This window comes from Phyllobates terribilis, unplaced genomic scaffold, assembly GCF_046119375.1.
Source record: "Phyllobates terribilis strain yellow unplaced genomic scaffold, ASM4611937v1 Scaffold_11__3_contigs__length_659146591, whole genome shotgun sequence".
NCBI classification, from domain to species: Eukaryota; Metazoa; Chordata; class Amphibia; order Anura; family Dendrobatidae; genus Phyllobates; species Phyllobates terribilis.
The window spans coordinates 474,071,357-474,098,805 of NW_027362771.1; the positions used below are offsets into that span (position 1 = coordinate 474,071,357).

The window sequence follows — 27,449 nt, forward strand, 5'->3', positions numbered from 1 at the left end:
AACGACCAAAACAGAGAAAACCGATATAAATGTGGTACCGCTGTAAACATACTGACCCGAAGAATAAAGCTACCTTATCAATTTTACAACACGCGGAACAGCATAAAAAAATGTAAAAAATTCCTGAATTGTTGGTTTTTGTTTATTCTGCCTCCCAAAAATCGGAATAGAAAGCGATCAAAAAAATGTCACATGCCTGAAAATGGCACCAATAAAAACGTCAACTCATCCTGCAAAAAACAAGCCGTCACATGACTGTCGGCCAAAATATGGAAAAATTATAGCTCTCAAAATATGGCGATGCAAAAACTAGATTTTACAAAAAAATGCGTCTTTTAGTGTGTGACAGCTGTCAATCATAAAAACCCGATATGATTCTGGTATCTCTGTAGTCGCACCGACCCGAAGAATAAAGTTGTCTAATCACTTATACCGCACGAGGAACGGCGTAAAAAATAAACTCTAGGGTTGGGGTTTGGGTTTGGGTTAGGGTTGGGGTTGGGCTAGGGTTAGGGTTGGGGTTGGGGTTGGGGTTGGGCTAGGGTTAGGCTAGGAGTTAGGGATTTTTTTCAAAAGTAAAAAAACAAAGATGACGATATGGCGACTAGTGTTGAGCGCAAGTGCTCTCTACTTGCGTTTGCATCGGGTGCTCGGGTATGCACTGAGTATCGCGGGTGCTCAAGTGACATTCTCGAGTCTCCGCCCCATATGCGCCACTGCCCAAAAAAAACTCACGGGGATTGCCTGCCATGCATGAGCGATTCCCGCATGTTTTTTTTTGGGTGTCTAATAACCGTGAAATATGCGGGTAGGGATTCGAGCATATCACTCGAGCACGCGCGATACATGGTGCATACCTGAGTACACGATGCAAACTCAAATAGCAAGCACTTGCGCTCAAGACTAATGACAACTTAATGTTATCATTGAACCTCTGGGTTCAAAATGTTCACTATACCCCTTGATAAAATCCTTAAGGGGTGTAGTTTCCAAAATGGGGTCACTTGTGGGGGGTTTCCACTATTTAGGCACATCAGAGGCTCTCCAAACGTGACATGGCGTCCGCTCTCGATTCCAGACAATTTTGCGTTCAAAAAGTCACACAGTGCTCTTTCCCTTCTGAACTCTGCCGTGTGCCCAAACACTGTATTTTCCCCATATATGGGGTATTGGCAGACTCAGGAGAAATTGCACAAAAAGTTTTTGGGGTCCATTTTCTCCTCTTACCCTGGTGAAAATAAAAAAATTGGGGCTAAAACATCATTTTTGTGGAAAAAGTTTGATTTTTTTTATTTTCACGGCTCCATGTTATAAACTTCTGTAAAGCACTTGGGCGTTCAGGGTGCTCACCACAGATCTAGATAAGTTCCCTGAGGGGTCTAGTTTCCAAAATGGTGTCACTTGTGGGGGGGGGGGGGGGTTTCCACTGTTTAGGCATATCAGGGGCTCTCCAAATTCAGCATGGCGTCTTCTAATTATTCAAGCAAATTTTACAATCAAAAAGTCAAATGGCGCTCCTTCCCTTCCGAGCCCTGCCCTGTGCCCAAACAGTGGTTTTTCCCCCACATATGGGGTATCTGCTTACTCAGGAGAAATTGCACAACAGACTGCATGGTGCAATTTCTCCTGTTAACCTTCTGAAAATGCAAAATTGGGGGCTGAAAAACATTTTTGTGGGAAAAATGTGAAAATTTTACGGCTCAATGTTATAAACTTCTGTGAAGTACCTGGGGGTTCAAGGTGCTCACCACACATCTAGATAAGTTCCCTGAGGGGTCTAGTTTCCAAGATGGTGTCACTTGTGGGGGGTTTCCACTGTTTAGGCACATCAGACGCTCCCCAAATGCAACATGGCGTCCACTAATTATTCAAGCAAATTTTACATTCAAAATATCAAATGGCGCTCCTTCCCTTCCGAACCCCGCCGTGCACCCAAACAGTGGTTTTTCCCCACATATGGGGCATCTGCGTGCTCAGGGGAAATTGCACAACAAATTTTGGGGTCCATTTTTTCCTGTTACCCCTGTGAAAATAAAAAAAATTGGGTCTAAAGTAACATTTTTGAGCACCTTGAGGGGTGCAGTTTTTAGAATGGTCTCAATTTTGGGTATTTTGTGTCATAAAGACCCCTCAAAGTGACTTCAAATTTGAGGTGGTCCCTAAAAAAAAAATGGTTTTGTAAATTTTGTTGGAAAAATGAGAAATCGCTGGTCAACTTTTAACCCTTAGGCTATGTGCCCACAATGCAGAAATGCTCTGGCTTTTTTCCTGAGCGTTTCTGCATCTCCCTGGCAGAAAAAACGCATGTGGATTGTACATGCGGATTGTACATGCGTCTTTCCTGCCAGGGACAAGCAGATGTGAAGCGTTCTTCACATGCATTTCCGCATGCTGGTTGACAAGCACTTTCCAAGCGATTGGAAAAGTGCTTGACAAATGGCATGGATTTATATAGTGGGACCCCAAAGAATGGTAAAAAATAAATATATACTTAGCTTCTGATGGCCACCGCAGTCTTTATCCGTCCTGGCTTGCCAGCAGCTCGCGGTACACTGAAGGACCTCCCATCACATGACTAAATGACGTCAGCGCAGGTCCTTCAGTCCACCGCGATCTGCCGGCAAGCAAAGACAAGCACACCGGGGACCATCAGAAGGTAAATATAATATTTATTTTTTATTTTATTCTTTTTTTTACAGGTTCTATTGTACCCGGGTCCGGAGGAGAGTCTCCTGTCCTCCACACCCGGGTACCATCCGCACATTGAAACGCATGGATTACGCATGTACAGATGTAGTGATGCGTAATCCATGCGTTCCAATGCAAGTCAATGGCGGCGAAAACGCAGCGCTTCCGCAAAATAATTGGTAGTGCTGCGTTTTTTTCCGCAATGATAATCCGCAGCTTAAATTTCCGCAGCATGTGCACAACACATGCGGATTATCATTGGGGAACATGGCAGGCCTTCTCCCAAGCGTTTTTTAAGCCTTTCTGCAGCGTTATTGCCACTGCGGAAACGATTAAAAAACGCATCGTGGTTCCAAAATTGTGCTGATGTAAAGTAGACATGTGGGAAATGTTATTTATTAACTATTTTGTGTGACATATCTCTCTGATTTCAAAAATTAAAATTTTGAAAATTCCAAAATTTTCGAAAATTTCCGTTTTTGTTCACAAATAAACGCAAGTGATATCGAAGAAATTTTACCACAATCATGAAGTACAATATGTCACGAAAAAACAGTCTCAGAATCAGGGGGATCTGTTGAAGCGTTCCAGAGTAATTACCTCATAAAGCGACAGTGGTCAGAATTGTAAAAATTGGCCCGGTCATTAACGTGCAAACCACCTTGGGTTGTAAAAGGGTTAAAGACCCTTTAAGGAGTGAGTGTACTATATAATGGAATATTAGTTAGAATTAATGCCACGCTGAGTTGGGGTCACAGATAGACCAATCTTCTGATTATAAACTCCATCCTTGGGGGTATGTGCACACAACAAATTTTTCAGGCTGATTCCGCCTGGAACCCTCCTAAAAAAGTGCTAAAACCACCAAAAGAGAATGAACATATGCACAGCAATTTACACACGAATTTTCTGTTCATATGTTCTGTCTTTTATAACAACTTTGAACCACTCTAGGCTTCGAAAGCCGTGAAGCGTATAGAAGAAGGTACCTGACCATTCTTCTGGCAAATTCCACTTAGAAGCCGCCTCCATTCTATATTTAGAATGAAAAGGAAAAAAAATCACCAACACAAAAGATGTCCATAAAGGCGTTTGAAAAGAAACTTCAGGAAAACCACCACCAGTGGTCTCCTGGAGAGTCTTCTGCATCTAAAACAATGCAGGTGCGCCGGCGTCTAAAAGACGTAATGTGCACACACCCTTTATAGTTTGTTTTGTGAATTAATGAATACTGTATTTTTAGTGTTGTGTATGGTGCATATATTATTATTTCACATTTATTCTTATGTTAAGGTGGACATGTTCTCCTATGGGATGGTTCTGTATGAACTGCTCTCTGGCCAGCGACCATCTTTGGGTCAACATCAGCTTCAGATCTCCAAAAAGTTGTCTAAGGGCATCCGTCCCGTCTTGGGGCGCCCAGAAGAAGTTCAGTTCTCCAGGCTGCAGGAGCTGATGATGGAGTGCTGGGACACAAAACCAGAGAAGGTGGGTCCACACATGCCGGGATGTAGAGAAAATGTCATTTGTATATCTGAATACTAGTATCAGAGATGGCAGTGTCGAGTGCAGTGCTCCGGTGCAAAAAGCTCCTTTAAAAACCTAATACTGGGGGAAAAATGTAGCTGGTGTATCTAAGCTTGTACAACATGAGTGGTAAAAGAAGCGGAGATGGAGCTCTTCCTTAAGACATATTGTGTATACTGACAATATTGTAAGTCTTATTTTCCTAATTCTGGGGTAATGAGCCTAGAAAGGATTGTAATGTGTGCACAGCTGCTAGTATCTTAGTATTCACCTACTGTTGCACGTTTCATTGTCACCATCTGCTGGAGATTAGCCCACCATACCCACACACGGCCAGGAGAGATGTATGCCAGCTACACAAGTGTTTGGCTAATCCTTGTATAAGGTGTATGGGCATTTTCAAGCCTTTGGTAATTTCAGGTGCACTTTATAAGAACAATCATACAGGCACACTAATTTATCACCCAACATGGAAGAAAGGAAAGCTTCCAAAAAGAACATAAAACCACAAGTGTAGTTCTGCTATGTCCTTTTTTTATCTATTTCAGTATTTATATGCCATATGTGAAGCTAGTTTAATGATTTTTATTTCTACAGTCTTGTTCTAATCCTGCACAACTTAACGCAAATCTCACGCTGAGACTTTACTAGTTTTTTTTAATATTTTTACCATTCATTCTATACCTGACCTAGATTCTTCCTGTTTTCTAGCGTCCTCTTGCTGCATCAGTGGTCCGACGTATGAATGATCCGAGTTTCTCCGTGTTCAAGTATCATGTGATGTGCGGAATGCAGGAGACGTTCTGTGCATCCAGAGAGCAAGACAATACCATTGTGCTATGGGCAGGAAACGGGCAAGCCAGGTACCACACAGACAAGACTCCAACTCCTAAAATATTTCCATTTTTAATCTTTATGGCTTGAATTAGCTGAGGGAATATATGTGTATACAGGTGCTTCTCACAAAATTAGAATATCATCAAAAAGTTAATTTATTTCAGTTCTTCAATACAAAAAGTAAAACTATATTATATAGAGTCATTACAAACAGAGTGATCTATTTCAAGTGTTTATTTCTGTTAATGTTGATGATTATGGCTTACAGCCAATGAAAACAGAAAAAGTCATTATCTCAGTAAATTAAAATAATTAACAAAAAACACCTGCAAAGACTTCCTACGCATTTAAAAAGGTCCCTTAGTCTGTTTCAGTAGGCTCCACAATCATGGGGAAAACTGCTGACTTGACAGATGTACAGAAGGCAGTAATTGACACACTCCACAAGGAGGGTAGGCCACAAAACGTCATTGCTAAAGAAGCTGGCTGTTCAGAGTGCTGTATCCCAGCATATTAATGGAAAGTTGAGTGGAAGGAAAAAGTGTTTTAGAAAAAGGTGCACAAGCAACCGGGATAACCGCAGCCTTGAAAGGATTTGGGGGAGATTCAGAATAGCAAAGGTTACGGATTACATTGCTAAACTCCAACATAAATATTCATGATTGTTGAGTTAACCACCAGCCGATTGTTGTGTGGCCTCTGTCTTTAGCAAGCAGAAATCTGAAAATAGGTGATAAATTGAAATCAAAGGAGGCGGGAAACTGTGGCAAAGCCTCATGCTTCATTGTGCCAAAAGTGTCTATACTAAAATTCCTTTAATACAATTATTCTTGTGCTCCTTCTTGATATTTCTCATTACAGCTCAAAACTGTCTCCTCTTTTCTGCAGGAACTACACCGTTGTTGATATCGGGAAAGGTCAGGTTGAAGTTCGGGGGCTGAGCTGCCCTGGCCTGAGGATGTGCAGTCAGCTGAAAATCCAGAATACTTTGTGGATTTCTACTGAGGTGGAAAAAAATGTGCAAACTCGCTTAGCAATGTAGAGGTCATATGATCAGTTGCAAAATTTTGTTAAAAAATGACATTTTAGAAAAATATGTCTCACTAAATACCTAACCCTCTTGAATTCGCTAAAGGAAATATGATTTTGTTTAGTTGATTCCCACAAAACAAACAAGACAATCTGTTTTTATGCTGCCAGTCTTGGAATATTATCTAAATGTCCAGTTATTTATTTTTTATAATTATAATTTTGCAGGACCAAAAAATATCAATTTACAGTCTGCAGGGCATGTGTCCTCTAAGTGCCCCCCTGAAAGAAGTTGACACACCAGCGATTGTGACCTGCTTCCTGACGCTTTCTGTGGCAAAAGTAGGTGCCTGAACAAATATATTCCCACCATGTTGTAAAATTGATTACCATGTCAATACAGACAAGACTGGAGAGCAACAGGTGCAGAGGAAGAAACTGCAGGTCTTCTCCTGGGGTATTTGCACATTAAAGGCATTTATAGCATGTCCACAGGATATGCCCTAAGTGTCTTCTAGGTGGAGATCTCCCATCTATTTGGAGAATATGGGATCCTGCCTTTGATGTTTTCCTGACCTCCTAGAGACTTGACTAGAGAGATCCGAGAACCTATGCAGCCACATCTGCCTGACATTTCTGTGTGTAATTGATAGTCAGCATATAAGGGGACCCATGTCATCCCGATAGGTGAAGGTCCCAAATGTGGGAACCCCTACCAGAAATTTTTGACTTATCGTGTGGATATGCTAGAACAGTCCGGTGCCATAAATATCTTTGGAATAATAACACTTTTAGACGAAGTTTCCACGATGAGTATTTTGTGAGTTTTTGATGTTGCAGCATTTCAGCCCTTATTAGCTAAATTAGGTTACTTGCGTTTTTCTTCATTGCGTTTTTAAGTCCTTTTTTACACGTTTTTTTCTGCTGCGGGTCTTGTCTCTTTTTGGTATGTCATGTCTTAAATAAAGCTGCTTTGTTTTTGATACTTCATGTTAGTTAGTTTTTATAAGACTTTATTGATGCAGTCATGTGCGGATTACGTGCGCTTTTAGTGTATTTCCGGTGCGGAAATACAACAAAAGTGCATATGTTTAGTTTTTTTTTACCTGTTGATTTTTACTCATCTCATTCAAGTCTATGGGGAAAATCTGCAAATAAAACGCATATTTACCGCAAAAGAAACAAAAAAAGAAGCACAGTGGGCTTGATATTTAGAGAAATCTCATACAATTTCTTGGAATATTAAGACTCTGCATTTTTTTGCATACGAAAATATACATACTCATTGTGGGTGCTTGACTTTAAAGTTGCCCAAAATTGGCCATACTGGCAAGTCTACATTGACAATGAAACTTTTTTTGTATGTGGCTTGTCCAGAACAATATGCCAGTGCAGGTTGTAGCATGAATTTATCTGAACGATCCTCTGTGTAGCCAGTTTTAACACAGTTTATTGTACATCTTTTTTTTTTTTCTTTGACAGAGCTCCCCATTAGTATTTGCCGGCCTGGCGGACAGCCTGATCTGCGTATTTCCAGTATCCAGTGGCATTCCCAGCTCCGATTGCTCATACATCTGTTCTCGCACAGCCAATCGGACCATGTTCAAAATAGGAGATGAAGATCCCAGACAGAATCCATACCCAGTAGTGGCCATGGAGATCTCCAATGGAGGATCTGAGGTCTGGTACAGCAATGGGCCTGGTATCCTGATAGTGGATTGCACATCGTTGGAAATCACTAAACGGCTTGAACCTTACGCTGCTCCATCATCTGTTATATCCATGGTGTCCAGTTCAGACTGCAATGGCGAGGAGACTGTTTGGTGCTTGGACAACAGGACAAACACATTAGTTATGTACCATGTTGCTAGTTACCAGTTCTGCGCCCGATACTTCTGTGGTGACTGCAGTCCTTTAAGAGATATGTTCACAGTAAAGGCTAATTCTGAGTTGGCCCCCATCGCCTTACCGGTGGAGAATCGTGACAGTCAATGCCAGGCAAATATGGGTGTCCTCTACAGCCAGGATAGAGGGACACAGCTCATCAGCCACCAGGACTCTCTAACAGACTATTGCTCAATATCATCAGTCTCCTCTTCTTCTGTGCCTCAAGGAGCAGCAAAGTCTTCCTCCAGCCTTCCCAGTACACCGGTCAGCTACAATAGTGTCTTGTTCTCCACCGACAGTGAGGAACTTGAGCTGTCACGTGAACAAAGGCCCAGAATGCCTAGTGAGAGCTGGGGTAGCAAAGCCCCTCCAACCGAAGAGGAGAAACTACGCTTCCAGGCAGTTCGGATCCTTGCCGTTAAAGATTTGCTTTGGATCCCAAGGTGAGTTGGTATACTGCAGTGTAATTACTGTATAACAGATATATCAGGGGTAGTGTAAAGGAAAGGTGGAGCATTTCTCTTATTAATCATATAAAGTCCTCCTGTGTCAGGGAAATTATTAAAAATGAAAGCCTGATTTCTTACCATGGGCTGCTTTCCTCCCCATAGAATTTCATAGAAATTATGACTAAGGGCATATTCACACAGCAGTATGATATGATATGTATGATATCAGTGACTAGAGATAAGCAAATCTATTTGAGCTGCCCTGGTTCTGTTTCCAGTCTGGTCTTTCTTGGCAGCCAGTCTTTACTTCTGCTCTTCCACTGGCATCCTCGGCCCAGTATTGTGGGTCTTTCTTCTCCTTACTAGACCCCATGACATTGCATGAGTCCTAGTGACCAAGCCTCATGTACCATTATGATGCCGCAGGGCCTAGTAAGCACCAGAGGCACCGAGGATGCCGGGCTGAATATGTCAAGCACAAAAGTAAAGACCGGGTGCCATGGTGGATCGGACTGAACACTAAGATAGGGAGGGTGAATCAAATTGCTCATGTCTATCGGTCAATTTAATGCAACATTGTTTTTTTTTTTTTTTTACTGAACTTCGTGTCCATTCTGTTAAACTCAATACATGCTGCATTCTCATCTTTCATTGTGGGTCAGAATCTTCCACACTGGTAACGCCCCATTTCATGTAAAATAATCTCTGGAGGCAGATTCTCAGGGAGATCTATGTCCGGCCCATAGTTCTCAACAGCTCATGTACATATTCTGAAAAACATGAATTTCTCTGGAATAAGACATCAGATCGCAGATATCAAGGTATCATGTTAGTCAACTTTCTGTGACCTGCATACCCATATAGATGCATGCCCTTTAAATCTTCATAAACAGTTGTAAACATATTGCATATTAGTCCAGAGCTGCATTCACTATTTTGTGAGCTTCAGAGATGAAATCTCCCTGCTGGAGCAGTATCTGGGAAGTGTAGCCTTTATACCAGGCTGTATGCCGTAGGCTGATGTGGGAAAAACTGATTCTCTGCACAATAGGGATTCAGCCAAGATACTGGGATTGTGTCGACGATTGTGTTGATAATGTCCTGTTAGTCAGCAGTACTGTGATTTCTGCTCTGGGACATAATACAGGTTTTCAAGAAATTGAACTTGCATTTTAAATATTGCCTTTTGACCTCTACAAAAGTAACCTGGTGACAGGCTCATCATAGACCTTGTTAGCGATCCCAACTGTTTCACTATAACACAGAGTATCGAGCCATCATTTGGCTTCATACCGTCCGTCAATCACATCTTGCTAGATGTTATAGCTGTCTAATCCAATAATTTTGGAATTAGGCTAATACTAGATTATAGAATTTTCAGGATTAGAGATATTCTGGAATTTAATACGTTTCAAGTGAAATGCACTGCCAGTTTACCTAATATTCTACCATGGGGGAGCAAGTCATCATAATTGGCACTACACATGTCCTAGTACTTGGATTAGTGAGATTTAGCGGCATGTAACTGCAGAATGGAAACTAAGCATATATATATAAAACTGACCTGCACATCCTAAGTGTGAACAGGTGCTAGCTGCAGAAACTGCGCAATATAGTTACATAGTTTTTAAGGTTGAAGGAAGACTAAGTCCATCTAGTTCAACCCATAGCCTAACATGTACTCCAGCAGCACTCCATTATGGTCAAGATACATAAAGACAATAAAAACATTTGATCTAAACTGTGTTATTACTCAATAAGCTTTACTTACAAAAAAATGGAGGTTCTTAGCTTATAAATTGGCCAATTCATGTGTGCCCATCAACTGCTGCAAGGTGACCTCCCGTCTGATGGGTACTACTCTGCCTACATGCCACTCTTGGGCTACAAGCCTACAGCTCTGGACAAAACATGTCACTTCTGGGCTAAAACACCTACAATTTAAATGGGCTGGTAGAATAGAATATACATCACCTGCTGGTTAAATTGGAGGAGTGCAAGGTCAGACAGGTGATGTATATTCTATTCTACCAGCCCATTTAAATTGTAGGTGTTTTAGCCTACAAGTCCCGCAAAAAAACAGCCCTCACACGACCATATTGACCGAAAAATAAAAAAAATATGGCTCTGGGAAGAAGGGGAGCAAAAAACGAAAACGCAAAAACGGAAAATGCTCCGGTTGGGAATCTGTCTGAAGGTTTTTTCTACCTTACCTTAGAGCAGCATGATGTAGATACAGAGAAGCTGAATCCAATGATATGTCATTTTAGATTACTGGGTGCAGCGGTTCTGACACAATCAGAGATTTTAGATTTAGAATGAAGCAGAGCTGAGAAAGCAAACCCCGCCTACACCACAGCTAACCCCACCCACACCAGGCTCGTTGTGTACAAAGTCCATAGCCGGTGAGGTGTTTATTTGCAGGACTAGTCTGGCAATGTTAATCTTACTGATAAATCCTTCACAGTTAGTAAACAACAGCACACACTGACAAGTAACACATCACTGAATTCTGTATTTCAGCCTCTATCTCCTGCTGTCTTTAGATTACATAGCAAAAACCTGATGACAGATTCCCTTTAAGCACGGCTCTTCAGTTTCTCTTAGCACTCTTATATGAATGGGGTGATCTGTTATGTTTTTTTTCCAAATTGCTACATAAAAAGCGTTATTTTCTTGGCAAATTATGACCTTTGGAAAGTGCAGATTAAGGTGATCTTACAGCTAGTGAATATAAGCAGCCAAAAAAAGCCAATTTAGATTAATTTTATCTGCTTTTCTGCACCATTTCACAATGACAAACGAGCGTAACACCTTGTTGGAATTTTTTGGTCATTGTCGAAACCTGTAGCTGATCAGTAATTCATGCTGAACAGCAGATCTGAATCCCATCAGTGGAAGCCCAGAACAGGCTGCTGATTGTGGCAAAGATCTATTTTTTGTTTTGTCAAGACTGTCATTTAAACTTGACATTGTGGAAAAACCTTCAAAGTCTGCCCATCGATGGAAAGTCATTCAGAAACTGTCCATCTGAAATCCTCGATATTTGGCCAGCTTTAGATGTTGGCGTCACTGGCACACTTCTGCACCAAGATTTGCTTGGCTGTGTTTTGTTTTTTTTATAGACTATGATAAAGACAATAACCAGCTTTTGTATTGTCACTCCTCATAACATGGGAAGGTTTTGACCTGCCTAAATATTCCATATTCACAATGGCTTCAATTCTTTTATTCAATCTAATGAAATCTAAATAATGAATTCACCACCCAGAACACACTTACATTAGCAGATCCACCCAACATAAACATAAAGTCATATAACGTGGTCGTGACACATCTTGGCTCTTATGACTAATCTAAACCACAGACCAACAATAAACCAAAGAGAGCGTTAAAGAACGGGAAACCTTATGATGTAGTCCAGTTGTCATGTTTGGCCATGATTTTAGTCTTGCACAGGAGAATGCAGAATGCAGTGGGTGTCTCATCCTCCTGTGGTTCAAGAGCACTGTATGTTAGTAGGAAAAAATTTAAGAGCTTCATAATTGCAACCATTTTTGGACATTCACAAATGTAGATTAATCAAAATAACTATCTGTCACTCTTCCTGAAAAAGGCTATGATCAGTACCAGGGCTGTGGAGTCAGAGACGTGGAGTCGGTATAAAATGGACCGACTCCGACTCCTAAAATATATAATAAATTGGGTACAGTAGTTCAATGCAGTTTGTGGGGAATATCTATATATATAATTGTCTTATCCCGTCTGTCTGTCTGTCCAGGAAATCCCGCGTCGCTCATTGGTCCGGCAGCGGCCAATCAGCGCCGCGGGATTTCAGAAAAAAGATGGCGGCCGTTAGCGGCTCATCTGCGGGACGGAGCTCAGCGGCATTGCAGCCAGGAGATGAGCGCCGCGAGGCGCTCATCTCCCGGCCGGTAGCAGCGGAAGGACCGCCGGCGTCGCTGACATCCATGCGGAAGGGAGGACCGGGGAGCGGCGCTGTGGGTCGGGATACTTCTGCTGCGAGCGCCCGCTCATGTCCCGGGTTCTCGCAGCGGAAGTAGCCGCACAGGCAACGCCGCTCCCTGGTCCTCATCAAGACGATTCGATGATTGGTCGCGGTCTTCGGACCCGACCAATCACTGATCTTAGCGCAAAAGTTAAATACCGCTGTGCTGATTGGTCGCGGACGCTGCCCGCGACCAATCACCGATTTGGGTGCCAAATTTAAATATAGGCCGCGACCAATCAGCACAGTAGTGGTTAACTTTAGCCGCAAGATCAGTGATTGGTCGCGGGCCAAGACCACGACCAATCAACGATTTGTGCGGCACATTTAAATAGCGGCCGCGACCAATTGGATGTCAGCGCCGCTCCCCGGTCCTCCCTTCACACCCTTGCCGCATAGATGTCAGCGGCGCTGCCTGTGCGGATACTTCCGCTGCGAGAACCCGGGACATGAGCAGGCGCTCGCAGCAGAAGTATACCGACCCGCAGCGCCGCTCCCCGGTCCTCCCTTCACACCCTAGCCGCTGATGTCCCCACAGTATCCGCATGATGTTACAAAGATCCGGACATTTGTGTTAAAAATCGCTGATTGGTCGCTGGCGATGCCCGCGACCAATCACCGATTTGGGCGCCAAATTTAAATATCGGCCGCGACCAATCACCGATCTTGGCTCCACATTTAAACACCGCTGTACTGATTGGTCGCGGCCGTTATTTAAATGTTGCGCCCAAATTGGTGATTGGTCGCGGGCAGCGGCCGCGACCAATCAGCAGAGCGGTGTTTAACTTTAGCGCCAAGATCACTGATTGGTCGCGTGCGGAGAGCGCGACCAATCAGTGAATCGTATTAGTGAGGACCAGGGAGCGCCGCTGCCTGTGCGGCTACTTCCGCTGCGAGAACCCGGGACATGAGCGGGCGCTCGCAGCAGAAGTATCCCGACCCGCAGCGCCGCTCCCCGGTCCTCCCTTCACACCCTAGCCGCTGATCTCCCCACAGTATCCGCATGGTGTTACAAAGATCCGGACATTTGTGTTAAAAATCGCTGATTGGTCGCTGGCGCTGCCCGCGACCAATCACCGATTTGGGCGCCAAATTTAAATATCGGCCACGACCAATCAGCACAGCGGTGTTTAAATCTGGAGCCAAGATCGGTGATTGGTCGCGTCCGATATTTAAATTTGGTGCCCAAATTGGTGATTGGTCGCAGGCAGCGCCAGCGACCAATCAGCGATTTTTAACACAAATGTCCGGACCTTAGTAACACTATGCGGATCATGTGGGGACATCAGCGGCTAGGGTGTCAAGGGAGGACCGGGGAGCGGCGCTGCGGGTCGGGATACTTCTGCTGCGAGCAGTCGCTCATCTCCAGGCTTCTCGCAGTGGAAGTAGCCGCACAGGCAGCGGCGCTCCCCGGTCCTCACTAATACGATTTCGCTCCCCGCTCCTCACCAATACGATTCGCTGATTGGTCGCATGCGGAGAGCGCGACCAATCAGTGATCTTGGCACTAAAGTTAAACACCGCTCTGCTGATTGGTCGCGGGCAGCGGCCGTGACCAATCACCAATTTGGGCGCCACATTTAAATAGCGGCCGCGACCAATCACCGATCTTGCCACCACATTTAAACACTGCTGTGCTAATTGGTCGCGGACGCCAGCCGCGACCAATCAGCGAGCTTGGCGCCAAATTTAAACAACGCTCTGCTGATTGATCGCGGTCGCTGGCCGAGATCAATCAGCAGTATTGGCGCAAAATTTAAACAACGCTCTGCTGATTGGTCACGGCCGTCAGCCGCGACTAATCAGCGATTTTGGCGCCAAATTTAAACCCCGCTCTGCTGATTGGTCGCGGCCGGCGGCCTTGACCAATCAGCGACTTTGGTGCCAAATTTAAACACCGCTCTGCTAATTGCTCCCCGTCGGCCGCATACCTATTCTAGAATACCCGATGCGTTAGAATCGGGCCACCATCTAGTTTTTTCATAAGAATTTGGGAAAGTTATGAAATGTCCTATAAATGTCTGTCCTATTCCTGATCTAAGGGTCTAGACTTTTAGCTGAGATGAATCTGTGCTACAGTAAATTTATCACTTAAACATGAGCCATGTATGAGGGAGTCGGTGGCATGGAGGTTTGGCTTACTGACTCCAGAGCCCTGATCAGTACTGGATCTATACATCAGAAGCCTGAAGGCACGGATTGTCTGCAGCCTCAGATTTGACTCCCATCACTTAGGTGCAAATTTTCTGCCGCTTTAGATTCTGCTCCCTCACATAGGCACGGATATTTTGCAGCCTTACACTCTGCTTCCATCACATAGACACGGATTTTCTGCCACCTTATCTTCAGCTCTTGTCACAGAGGCGCTTTAGACTCTACCCCCTCACCTAGACACGGATTGTCTGCCACCTTAGACTTAGCCCATACAATAGGCTATATCTTAAATCATATGTTGCTTTGATAATTGACATGTAAGTGCAGACAATTTGATTTCCTCCAGGGTTACCCTTACTCTTAGCCCTACTGTGCCTGCGGGTAAATCCAGTCCTGTCTACTAGTCTACTACATCTTACTTTTATAGCACTAAAATATCATCAGAATGGCCTTTCTTAAATGGAATCTGTCAGCAGGTTTTTGCTACCTCATCTGAGACCAGCCTGATGTAGTGAAAGTGAAGCTGAATCCAGCAATGTAAAAGATTACTGAGTGCAGCTGTTCTCGCACAATCAGAGCTTTTAGATTTAGCATGAAGCAGAGTTGAGAAAGCTAACCCCGCCCACATCAAGCTCTCTTTGTATAAAGCCCATAGACAGTGAGGTGCTTATCACAGGAGGGGGCGTGTGGGACTAGGGCTCACACACCAGGCTCTGTATATACCATGTCCATAGACGGTGAGCTGCCTATCACAGGAGGGGGCGTGTGGGACTAGGGCTCACACAAGGCTCTGTATATACAATGTCCATAGATAGTGAGCTGCCTATCACAGGAGGGGGCGTGTGGGACTAGGGCTCACACACCAGGCTCTGTATATACCATGTCCATAGACGGTGAGCTGCCTATCACAGGAGGGGGCGTGTGGGACTAGGGCTCACACAAGGCTCTGTATATACAATGTCCATAGATAGTGAGCTGCCTATCACAGGAGGGGGCGTGTGGGACTAGGGCTCACATACCAGGCTCTGTATATACCATGTCCATAAACGGTGAGCTGCCTATCACAGGAGGGGGCGTGTGGGACTAGGGCTCACACAAGGCTCTGTATATACAATGTCCATAGATAGTGAGCTACCTATCACAGGAGGGGGTGTTTGGGACTAGGGCTCACATACCAGCTAGTCACAGCAATAATAAGCTGAAAACAATCATTGTAAGCAAACAAAACCTCAGAGCTTGATAAGAGAGGCATCGCTAAAATCTGTGTTCTAACACTTACAGCATGCTGTCTCCAGATTACATGGCAAACACCTGCTGGCAGATTCCCTTTAAATATGAACCTGCCTGTCTATAGTGATGGGGAGAAGAGCCTTTTTTGTAACCATGTGTTATATATATATACTGTAGTTTTGAGAATTACTACAAATTTAGCTCTGGATTCTTTCAGACTTGGAGGCGACATTATCATCATAGGACTGGAGAAGGAGTGTGGCGGACAGAGAGGCCGCGTCATTGCGGTATTACAATCTGGAGAACTGACAAAAGATGGGTACGTTTCTTATCATGTATGCAGAAAATGATCCCATGGTTTACATGTAGGTTTTTTTTTGGGGGGGAGGGGGTTGTAACTACCTTTTTTTTTTTTTTTTTTTAATTTCCTTTTATATAAAAGTTCCTCCTTGGCAGGGCAGCAATCTCTTTGTCACAGGCAGGATTACGATGAAGGATTTAACCCATTAGTGACCACTGGGCGTCTTTATACTGACCTGTGATATAAGAGACTAGCGTTCCCCCACAGGTGACAATCCTGTAGCTGTCACCTGTACACTATAGCTGACACCCTGCTGCATCAACCATGATCAGTGTTGACACCGTCCATGGACGTTTAACCCCTTAGATTCTGCTGTCAATAGTGACTACAGTAGTGACTATAGAATCTAAATAGTTAACAGAGTGTGGGGGCTCCCTCTTTAACCTCATCAGCACCCTGAGATCTTGATTGTGTGGTCCTGATGTTTGCCATGACAGTTCGTGGCCAAATAACAGCCTTAGAGTCAGCCGGTTATAGCGGCCTGTACAGAAGTTATCAAAATTTAGGTGGTAAAAATAAACTTTTTCATTATTGTCATGCCACTTTCCATCACTTCCTGAAAAGACCCAGAAAGGTTAATGAACTACCTGAAAGCTATTTTAAATAGACTGAGGGGTGCAGTTTTTAAAATGGTATGACTTTTGAATGGTTTCCAACATATAGGACCCCCAAAGTCACTTCAAAACTGAACAGGTCCCTATAAAAATTGTTATGATCTGCAACATAAACTAGGGAAAGAAGGGGAGAGCTGTCCCTACAGTAAGACTAAGCTGAGTCCCTACGTTGTAGCGGGCGACCTGTTTCTTGTGAACAGACCCGCCTTCGTCCTCGGCTAGTCTGAACGGAGACCTATAGAGAAAGGGAGGGGTCCCTAAAAGAACTAAGGACTGGGACAAAAAATGGGACACCTCCTAACAGAAGTTGTTGCCGAGCAAAAGATAAACTGACAAAAGTACTAGAGGTAAAGAGGACCAAGCAAACTAGAGAAAGATAGGCACAAAAGCACCTGGCTAGAAAGACAGTCTAAACAACACTGAAGTCCAGCAAGGCCAGAAGGGCGGAGCTGGAATATATAGGAAGATGGTCACGTGACCGCAAAACACAAGATAGAACCCTCCTGTTTGTTTTTGTTTCTAACAGTACCCCCTCTTTTATGAGGATCCTCTGGATCCTCCAGGCCCAGGCCTATCCGGAAATCTCCTGTGGAAAGCTCTGACAAGTCTAGGGGCAGAGACATCATCCGCCTTAACCCAGGAGTTATCCTCGGGACCAAAACCTTTCCAAGCGACGAGACACTGCAATCTCCCTCTATGCTCTCTGGAATTCAGGATACGAGAAATTTCATATTCGCCTTCTTCCACCAGCGGAGAAACTGTGACAGTGGCCCCCCTATCCGATACATCAGCCTTTTTTAACAAGGAAACATGAAACACAGGATTAATCTTCCAGGAGGAGGGAACCTCCAACCTAACAGCAGACTGGTTAACCACATGAAGCACCTTAAATGGCCCCACAAACTTCGGACCCAATTTTTTAGAGGGAATCCTCAACCGCAGATTCAATGAGGACAACCAAACCATGTCACCCACAGTAAACAAAACCTCTTTACGTTTCCTGTTAAACTACTTCTTGGACTTTTTGTTAGCCTCTTGAAGGTTACAACGTACATTAGTCCAAACTCTCTCCAAATCACCGGAAAAATTCTCCTCCTCCAGCACCGCCGACCCCAATTTGGAGAACGAACCAAAAGACGGATGTCTCCCAGTACAACAAAAAAAAGGAGAACACCCAGCAGAGGAGGATGTATGATTGTTAAGAGCAAATTCTGCGAGTGGCAGAAACTCAGACCACCCCTCTTGATTGTCTGCCACAAAACAACGCAAAAACTGTTCAACATCCTGGTTCTTTCTTTCAGTATGTCCATTAGACTCAGGATGATAACCAGACGAAAATGACAAATGGACTCCCAACCTGTCACAAAAAGCACGCCAAAAGCGAGCCACAAACTGAGGTCCCCTATCAGAAACAATGTCGGTGGGAACGCCATGGAGCCTGACAATTTCCTTAACAAACGCCTTAGCGAGTGTCTTAGCGCAGGTTAGCTTAATGAATGGAACCAAATGACACATCTTGCTAAAACTGTCCACGACCACCCAGATGACAATGAAACCCTCGGACACAGGAAGGTCAGTAATAAAATCCATTGCCAAATGCGTCCAAGGTGCACTAGGAACCTCCAGAGGGCAAAGCAACCCCGCAGCAGGGGTATGGGAAGCCTTTGACCTAGCACACACCGTACATTGATGCACCCACTTGATGACTTCCTTCTGCCACCCAGGCCACCAAAAACTGCGACTGATAAGTCTCTTAGTCTCAGAAATTCCTGGATGACCTGCCAACCGAGACTCATGATACTCCACAAACAAATCTCTCCTAGAGGTTCTAGGCACAAACAACCTCCCATGAGGAGTGTTAGATGGGGCATCCTCTTGGGCTTTCAGAATCCCTTCTTCCAAAACGGAGTCCAATACTGCTACCACAACTCCTTCCTGTAAAATGCTCTCCTCCTCCTCGATACCAACCATGGGAGAAAAGCTGCGAGATAAAGCATTTGCTTTAACATTCTTAGTACCAGGGATATAGGTAACAGAAAAAAGTGCCCACCTAGCTTGACGGGCATTCAAGCATTTGGCAGCATCCAGATAGATCAAATTCTTATGATCTGTGAAAACCTGAACAGGAAATTTAGCACCTTCCAAGAAATGACGCCAATGTTCAAACGCAAGTTTAATAGCCAGCAATTCCCGATTACCAACATCTTAATTAAGTTCGGTTTCTGAAAAATTTTTCGAAAAAAAAAAAAAAAAGCACAGGGATGCACTTCATCCTTGTTCTCCTGAGCCAAAACTGCACCGACCCCCACCGAAGAAGCATCAACCTCGACCAAAAAAGGCTTGGTCTCATCAGGCTGCATAAGGATAGGGGCAGAACTGAACCTCTCCTTGAGATACACAAAAGCTTCAATGGCCTCAGTAGTCCACTGGACCGTATTCGCACCTTTCCTGGTGAGATCGGTCAGCGGCTTAACAATTATAGAAAAATTCTTAATGAATTTCCTGTAATAATTGGCAAAACACAAAAATCTCTGTATCGATTTCAAACTAATAGGCCTAGGCCATTCCTGCACAGCCTGAACTTTCACCGGGTCCATCTCAAAGCCCTCGCTGGAGATAATGTAGCCCAAAAAACTAATTCTCTGCACAGCGAACTCACATTTCTCCAGCTTAGCAAAAAGTGAATATTCACTCAATAACTGCAACACCTCACGTTTTCTCTGCCAATGGGACTCCAGATCTGGTGAATAAATCAGAATGTCATCCAAATACACAACCACATTCTTGCCAATCAAAGGTCTCAGGATGTCATTAATAAGGTTCTGAAAAAACGCGGGTGCATTGGTAAGATCGAAGGGCATCACCAGATTCTCAAAATGACCTACCGGAGTAGGTCAAAGCAGTTTTCCATTCATCACCCTCCTTCATTCCTAACAAATTGTATGCCCCCCGGAGATCAATTTTAGAGAACCACTTGGCCCCCACTAACTGGTTAAACAAGTCTGGAATTAACGGCAATGGGTAGGAATTTCTTACGGTAATCTTATTAATTTCACGAAAATCCAGACATGGACGTAAACTACCGTCTTTTTTTTTTAACAAAGAAAAATCCAACTGCCACAGGCGACTTAGAAGGTCTAATGTGACCAGCAGCCAAGGTCGTCTGTATGTATTCCTCCAAGGCCTTTCTTTCAGGGTTAGTCAGATTAAATAAGCGACTCTTGGGAAGAGTAGCTCCAGGAACAAACTCAATGGTGCAATCATAGTCCCTATGAGGAGGTAAAACTTGCGACTCCTCCTCTGAAAAAACCTTCCAAAAATCCTGAATAGGTACAGGTAATTCCCCTTTTTCCACCGCCGCAATGCGACCATTACAACATTTATCATAGCACTTAGGACTCCAAGACTTAATCTCATTAGTAGACCAGTCCAGTAAAGGATTGTGCAGTTTTAACCAAGGCAAACCTGAAACCACTGGAGAGGGTAAATTATTTAATACCACCAAATCCAAATTTTCTTGGTGAATGCCATTGATAGTGAGGGGAAATGCAGCAACCTTGTGAGTAATACATTTCAAAGGAGTGTTATCAATTGCAATCACAGAAATAGGTGATGACAAAGGTTTGGATTCCAATTTAAGTTTTTCCAAAAAACCCTTATCAATCACATTAAGTGTTGAACCACAATCCACAAATACCTGAAATTCAATCAAATCTTCCTGCAATGAGGTACTCCCTGAAAGAAATACTCCCTTAGAGTTCAAACAAGCAATACGGGCGTAACTGACCTTTTTTTTTTCTTTACTTAAATAAGCTCACAGTTCTTAATCAAATGGTCAGATTTACCACAATAAAAACACATTCCCTTGGAAAACCTGCGGTCTCTTTCCTGAGAGCGGAGTGACATCGCCCCAACCTCCATCGGTTCTCCGCCGTCCGAGCAGACCCTCTGGGGACTAGGAGCTGCCATTGCAGGAACTTTTTCATCATAAACCCTGGCACGCAGTCTCCTGTCCACACGTATAGCTAATTGCATGGCTTCTTGCCAGGTTTCAGGTGCAGGAAATGCAATCAGCAGATCCTTAACCCTTTCACGAAGACCAGCAAGAAAAAAAACATTTTAACGCCGAATCATTCCATTTCACTTCTGAGGACCACCTTCTGAAGTGTGTACAATAATTTTCAACATCACCTGACCCCTAATTTAAACGTCTCAGTTCTGTCTCAGCAGATGAGACTCGATCAGGATCGTCATACAATAGCCCCATAGCAGAAAAACAATCCTCCACTGACCTAAAACACGGATCATTAGGTTGGAGAGAAAAGGCCCACCCCTGTGGTTCCTTGCGCAAAAGTGACATGATAAACCCAATGCGCTGTGATTCATACCCAGAGGACCTTTGGTCTCAAACGAAAATATAATAAACAAGCATTTTTAAAGGAAAAAAAATCTTGTTGTTTACCATCAAAAATATCAGGGAGTCCTACCTTCGGTTCCACAAAATGCGCTCCAGGACAGCTACTCGCGTGTTGCCGGAGCTCGGCCACCTCCAGAGACAATCCGTGCAGGCGTTGAGCCAAATCTTGAACAGAAACCATACTGATCCCCGAATTTCTTTCCTTAAAGTTTTTTTTTGTTTTGGCTGGACTTACTGTTATGATCTGCAACATAAACTAGGGAAAGAAAGGGAGAGCTGTCCCTACAGTAAGACTAAGCTGAGTCCCTACGTTGTAGCGGGCGACCTGTTCCTTGTGAACAGACCCGCCTTCGTCCTCAGCTAGTCTGAACGGAGATCTATAGAGAAAGGGAGGGGTCCCTAAAAGAACTAAGGACTGGGACAAAAAATGGGACACCTCCTAACAGAAGTTGTTGCAGAGCAAAAGATAAACTGACAAAAGTACTAGAGGTCCAGAGGACCAAGCAAACTAGAGAAAGATAGGCACAAAAGCACCTGGCTAGAAAGACAGTCTAAACAACACTGAAGTCCAGCAAGGCCAGAAGGGCGGAGCTGGAATATATAGGAAGATGGTCACGTGACCGCAAAACACAAGATAGAAACAAAAACAAACAGGAGGGTTCTAACAAAAATAAGTTTTGTAAATTTCCTTGAAAAAATGAAAAATTACTGCTATATTTTTAAACATTCTAAAATGATAATAAATTAAAACAACACTTTATAAATGGTGCTGATGTAAGGCAGACATGAGGGAAATGTTATTCATTAATGTTTTTGTTTGGTATGACTATTGGGATTTAAGGGATAGTCATTCAAAGTTTGAAAATTTCAATTTTTAAAACATTTCTGTCAAATTTCTGATATTTTTATAAATAAATGCAAAACACATCAACCTAAATTTACCATTATTATAAAGTATCATGTGTCACAAAAAAACAGTCTCAAAATCAATGGGATATGTTGAAGCATTCCAGAGTTATTACTACATAAAGTAACACTGGTCAGATTTTAAAAAATTGGTCCGGTCACTAAGGGGTATGAATCTAAGTGATGAATTCCCATGTAAAGAAAAGTAATAACCTGCATGCAAGGCCGCATCCTGCCGCTCGATCTGGGGGTCCGCTTCATCCCCATAGTTTTCTTTGCATTTCTATTTGAACTTGAAGGGTAACATGATAAACAGATTTCAATGGCTAAACATTCAATAATGAAGATCAAATTAATTTTGAACTTTTGATGTCAGAGTGATTTAATAATTATAACAATCAGACATGACACATGGCCTATTAGGGGTTCACTTTTTTCTGACTTCCCTCTTCAGGCAGTCATGAAAGTAATGATTGTAGATTTGGCAGCTAAGACTCTAAAAGAATCAAAGACCAGATAATGCTCTAACTTGTAGGCTTCCAAAAAGATCAAGGCCCTCATTCATCAGTTTTTTTGCAGAATTTTGTCACAAAACTACTTGAAGTGTTCGCAACATTTTTGTGCAACTCGTAGTTTGTTCTACAGTGTTGGCCAACTCCACCAACTGTTTGAGACGTGAGCGGAGCATAGGGCGGAGAAGACGTGGCTGAGTGCCGCCAACAAATTTATAGTAACTCACACCACAAAAGTAGCCTATATAATGACAGAAATGTTCCCTTACCATAGTACATGTTTTGCAGAGGCACACGGCAGATGAATGATGCACCAAATTCCTTAATAGGTGCCAAACTCTTGAAGAATTTGGTGCATCTTTCTCCAGCTCACTCTTTATCAAGAATGGAGTACAAAACAAACATATAGGGGAAAAAAACTAAAAAAATCTCTTTATTGGATATACATTAAAAACAGCACTTAGACCAAAACGCAAGAATAAGATGAAAAAGTCACAGGGACTCAAAAGGACAATACACGGGGCTAGATCTATCTGTCCCTACGGAACCCTAGGTGTGTCCCCTACCTGTCTGCGGAGGTTGGCACCCTATTGCTCAACGATGGGTAACCCTATTAGTCCTAAAACTGGTAATTAGTGACTAAAGACCTAGAAAGGTGTAGTCTACAGGTTCAATTGCAACAGGAAAGTAATACCAATATATGCATGCAGACCAACTATAGTCTAGGCATAAAAAAAATGTGGTACTCTCCTAAATTCCTACAAGGTTAATCAGTCCCAATTCATTGCTCAAAGATCAATTACACGCAGTGTTCTACTTCGCCACTGGAATCCACAGGTATGCATTGCCAGCACCTCGGCAACTTTCAGAATCCCCTGATGAACCCTAAAAATTCAAGGGGGGGAAACTCTTTGGCATTATGTACGATCACTGAAAGCATATTAAGCTAAGTACCATCACACTATGTGGGACTATTTTTCTGCTTTGACAGATTATTGGTTCTTTCCAGCTGTTTTATTTTATTATATGCTTTGATGGATACGATTCATGGTAATTAAATATAAGTTTCACGAGTCTGCCTTCATTAAAGGGAATCGGCCATCAGGTTTTTGCTATCCCATCGGAGAGCAGCATGAAGTAAGGACAGAGTCCTTTATACCAACAATGTATCACTTACTGGGCTGCTTGCTGCAGTTTTGATTAAAACTGTTTTATCTGCTGCAGATCTAGCAGTTCTCTGAATGCTGAGCTCTGTATAACCCACCCACACCACTGATTGCCAGCTTTCTGTGTACACTGTGCATGGGCAGAAAGCTTCCAATCAGTGGTGGAGACAGGTTATACAGAGCTCACGAATACACTTGAGTACCTGGCAGCAGATTTACTAGTCCTCTCCTGCTGATAAAATAGTTATTTTATCAAAAATACAGCAAGCAGTCTCGTAAGTGACACATAGCTAGAATCAGGATCTCTGTCTCTACATTGTGCTGCTCTCAGATTAGGTGACAAAAACCTTTGTGGGTTAGTCCACACAGGACAGAATTGCTGAAGATTTACACAGATAAAATCCACAATAGTAGCAGGCAAATGGATGAGATTTTTACAAACTTCACCCGCATGCTGTGGACTTTTTCCATGGGACAATACGCAGCTGCTGCTGGTTTTTCAAGTCTGCATCGTTTTGTTGCAGATTCCTTCCATGGATTTTTCAGTGTAGGATGTGTATATCGCATGCAGATTTTGCTGTGTAATTTGCAATGCTTTTGCGGTTGAATCCACAGTGGAATATTTTAATTGTGTGTGGATCTGGCCTCCAGAGCTGTCTGCAGTGTGCTGATGGAGTTAGATTGCAGTGTAATCCATCTGTTGTTCTCTTCTCAGGGTCTGTGTGGAGGCCGCGGCTGTATCCAAGGACTCGGTCGTTTGTTGCCTGCAGAGCGATGCTCTCGGCTGGATTCTGTCCGTCTGGAGGGGATGGGGAGCTGCGGAGTTTGACATTTTCTATCAATCAGCTGATGAACTGAGGAGACTGGAGACCTGCATGAGGAAGAGGAGGTAGCAGGACCTGAAAATTCACCCCTCTTTTGCCCACAAGACTTGCGCCCTACTGCTGCTTCCCAACGTTCATCAGGATATATTCAATGAAGTCAGTGCATTGTGGAGAAAGGAAGCATGGTAAGGAAATGTCCTGCGGATCATGGAGTATGTGCAAGTGTCTTGTCCTGGCCCTGCTGGGAATGAAGCACAGAAGAAGGGCCGATCAGAGGGACGAGTCGTGTTCAAACAACTGCAGATATTAGAGCATCCAAAGATTTCATCATCTCAACTATTTCTAGTGAGAACACTAAACTTTCCTACATACAAACCTGGACAAGAGACATTTGTATCTCAGGTAGAAAGAAAAGCACTCGACCATTTGCTGACAGTTATGGTCTAATTATTAGTAGTTTTTGGACAATTTGCATAGCTGTTACAGGTCTCCCTCACTGCAATGGCAGATCTGTCACTAGATTTCACAAATAAACTGCAAACATTAATAAATAGATCTTTACGTTCTGATGAGGCTGCTGTACTTACTCTGGAATTCCATGTCAGAATGGATGTATAATCGAACCCATTGACTATGTGCACATGGCAATTTTCAGATGCTGATGAAGCCGCCAAGTTTTCTCAGGAGAAGCTTCTTCAGGGAAACGGCAGTGGTCACTTTCCTGAAGCAAACCAAAGAAATGACCTGGAACACATGTTGGTATAAGGGCAATGTGTAGGTGCTCATTCACACTGTGGCCATTTAATAGACAGAACCTAAGATAAAAACCTAGTTTTCCTGAAGCAGCATTGCCGGTGGTTTTGCAGTTGTTCTTGTGGTCTGGTCTATATTGTGAAGTATAGAGAGGGGGCAGTTTCTGAACTTTGAAGCGGTTAAAAGAAGCGACATAAGACTGAGCATGTGCACAACAATGTCGTTTTCACATTGCTGTGCATTATGTTCATTTTATAGGACGCTTTTACAGTACTTTTTACAAGTGGATTCTGGCCTAAATTCGCATGAAAAATAGACGACGTGTGCACTCATACTGATATTAGGCAGCAAATCTTTCAAAAAGGATTTAAAGGAGTTTTCAGGTCCAAACCGATAAGTCTGCAGTCACTCTGTGTGACTGCGGACTTATGAATCCTCCCTCCCACACGCACTTCGCGCTGCGGGGATTCACTGGTTACTGAGCAGGGACCAGAGGGTATGTATGAGTTATACATACTCCTGGCCAGGGCCCATCCAGTGGCCGCGGCCTCGCCACATGCATTTGTATTGAGCAAGGCCACTCCCTGACTAGTGATGAAGCAGCCCAGTGGGTGTGGCCGACGAGAGCGCGGCCTCACTCCATACAAGTGTTTGGAGCGAGGCCACGCCCACTGGCCGGGAGTATGCATAACGCTCAGAAACCGGTGAACGCCTGCAGCACACAGTGCTTGCACTGGGAGGATTCATAAGTCTGCAGTCACACAAAGTAACTGCAGACTTATCGATTTGGACCTGACAACCCCTTTAACAGCCAATCGCTGTGTTTTCAAAGTAAGTACTCCAGTCTCATCAGGTCTAAGACTTCAATATAATATATGCAGTAAATCTAGTGACAAATCCGCTTTAAAGACGGTAATTTATTCCTTGCACTAGCTGAGCTGGATTGCAAGTCTGTACATCAGAGAGACTGGATTTGCTACATGTAAATGTAGTGCATGTATACTACAGCATATTGCCTGCTAGGCGTTTGTTTTGTGCAATATTGGCAATATCGCCCCTAGAAACGTGAGCAGCTCTCACTCCATCCTCCGTCGTGAGTGGGAGACCTGTAGCTCTTGGTGACGACAGTCCTGCACGTTCAGCAAGGAGGTCAGTGGGATCCCAGGTAGCACAATGTGCGGCTGTATCCAGCTGTTTCTCATAGTTTTCTCTCGTCTTGTGGGAGACAATCACACTTGGACCGGGACCATGTTTGTGCACTAAATTTCTGGCTGCGGAGGAGTTACAGCCAGGTGGATATGACCGCGGCACGTAGAATATTCCCAGAGCCGCACTGCCACCTAGTTCTTCATGCACCATTGTTTCTTTAACGGACAGGATGTTTTGTAACTACGTTAAACCTTTTTGTACAAATATTAATGTATATTAAAAACAAAAAGACAACACATGGCTGCTGTATCATTTTTAAGAGACATCACTGATGAGATACTTGCCTGTTACAAGATAACACTTAACATAAAACTTCTTCTGTTTTTAAAGATGAGCAGTTACTTCATGGCCATCTTACACCAAATTACTACACTGGGAAGCCAATCATTGGACTGTGACCTCTCAACTTTCCGGTAACTATTTTATATGTCAATGACCATTTAACGAGCCTTGCAACATGACCCGAGATGAATGGCAAGCCATAAACTCATCTTCAGATGGCCTGTTTCACGGTGTTTGCTCCTCATCAGTGTAGAGCAGATTGGCTGAGTCTGACGCCCAGGAGGAAATGTGGCCTCTTAGTGAGCATTAATACTTCCTCCACGTTTCCTCAAGGGCGTCTCATTCAGACAGCCAAACTCTGCTCTACACTTGGCTTACAAAAGGGTCACACATTGACCTACAGGATAGCCGCCTCTCCTAGATGCTGCTTGCAAGATGGTTACTTTTTCTCGGTATATGCTTTTCTCCCGTGGAGCATTGCCTGTAAGATTCCATACTTAGCAGGTCTCCCTCTCGGCGATTATTGCCATCGGTTAGTAGAACAACAACTGTGTTTAATAAATTACAATAATTCTGTGCATACTTTATAGATCCA

The 27,449-nt window shown here is 43.5% G+C and overlaps 1 protein-coding gene across 4 annotated transcripts in view; it reads left to right on the plus strand.

The window, feature by feature from the left end:
* The window catches only part of LRRK1 (leucine rich repeat kinase 1), a 135,355-nt gene extending 108,547 nt beyond the window's left edge, over positions 1-26,808 (plus strand). For all 4 annotated transcript variants that reach the window (XM_073653372.1, XM_073653374.1, XM_073653373.1 and 1 more), the window contains 7 exons: positions 3,982-4,176; positions 4,927-5,078; positions 5,941-6,058; positions 6,310-6,423; positions 7,564-8,411; positions 16,028-16,129; positions 24,502-26,808. In XM_073653372.1, coding sequence (XP_073509473.1) covers positions 3,982-4,176; positions 4,927-5,078; positions 5,941-6,058; positions 6,310-6,423; positions 7,564-8,411; positions 16,028-16,129; positions 24,502-24,679 — 1,707 coding nt within the window. In that variant the 3' untranslated portion in view covers positions 24,680-26,808. The remainder of the gene's footprint in view (positions 1-3,981; positions 4,177-4,926; positions 5,079-5,940; positions 6,059-6,309; positions 6,424-7,563; positions 8,412-16,027; positions 16,130-24,501) is intronic.
* Positions 26,809-27,449: the final 641 nt, after the last annotated feature.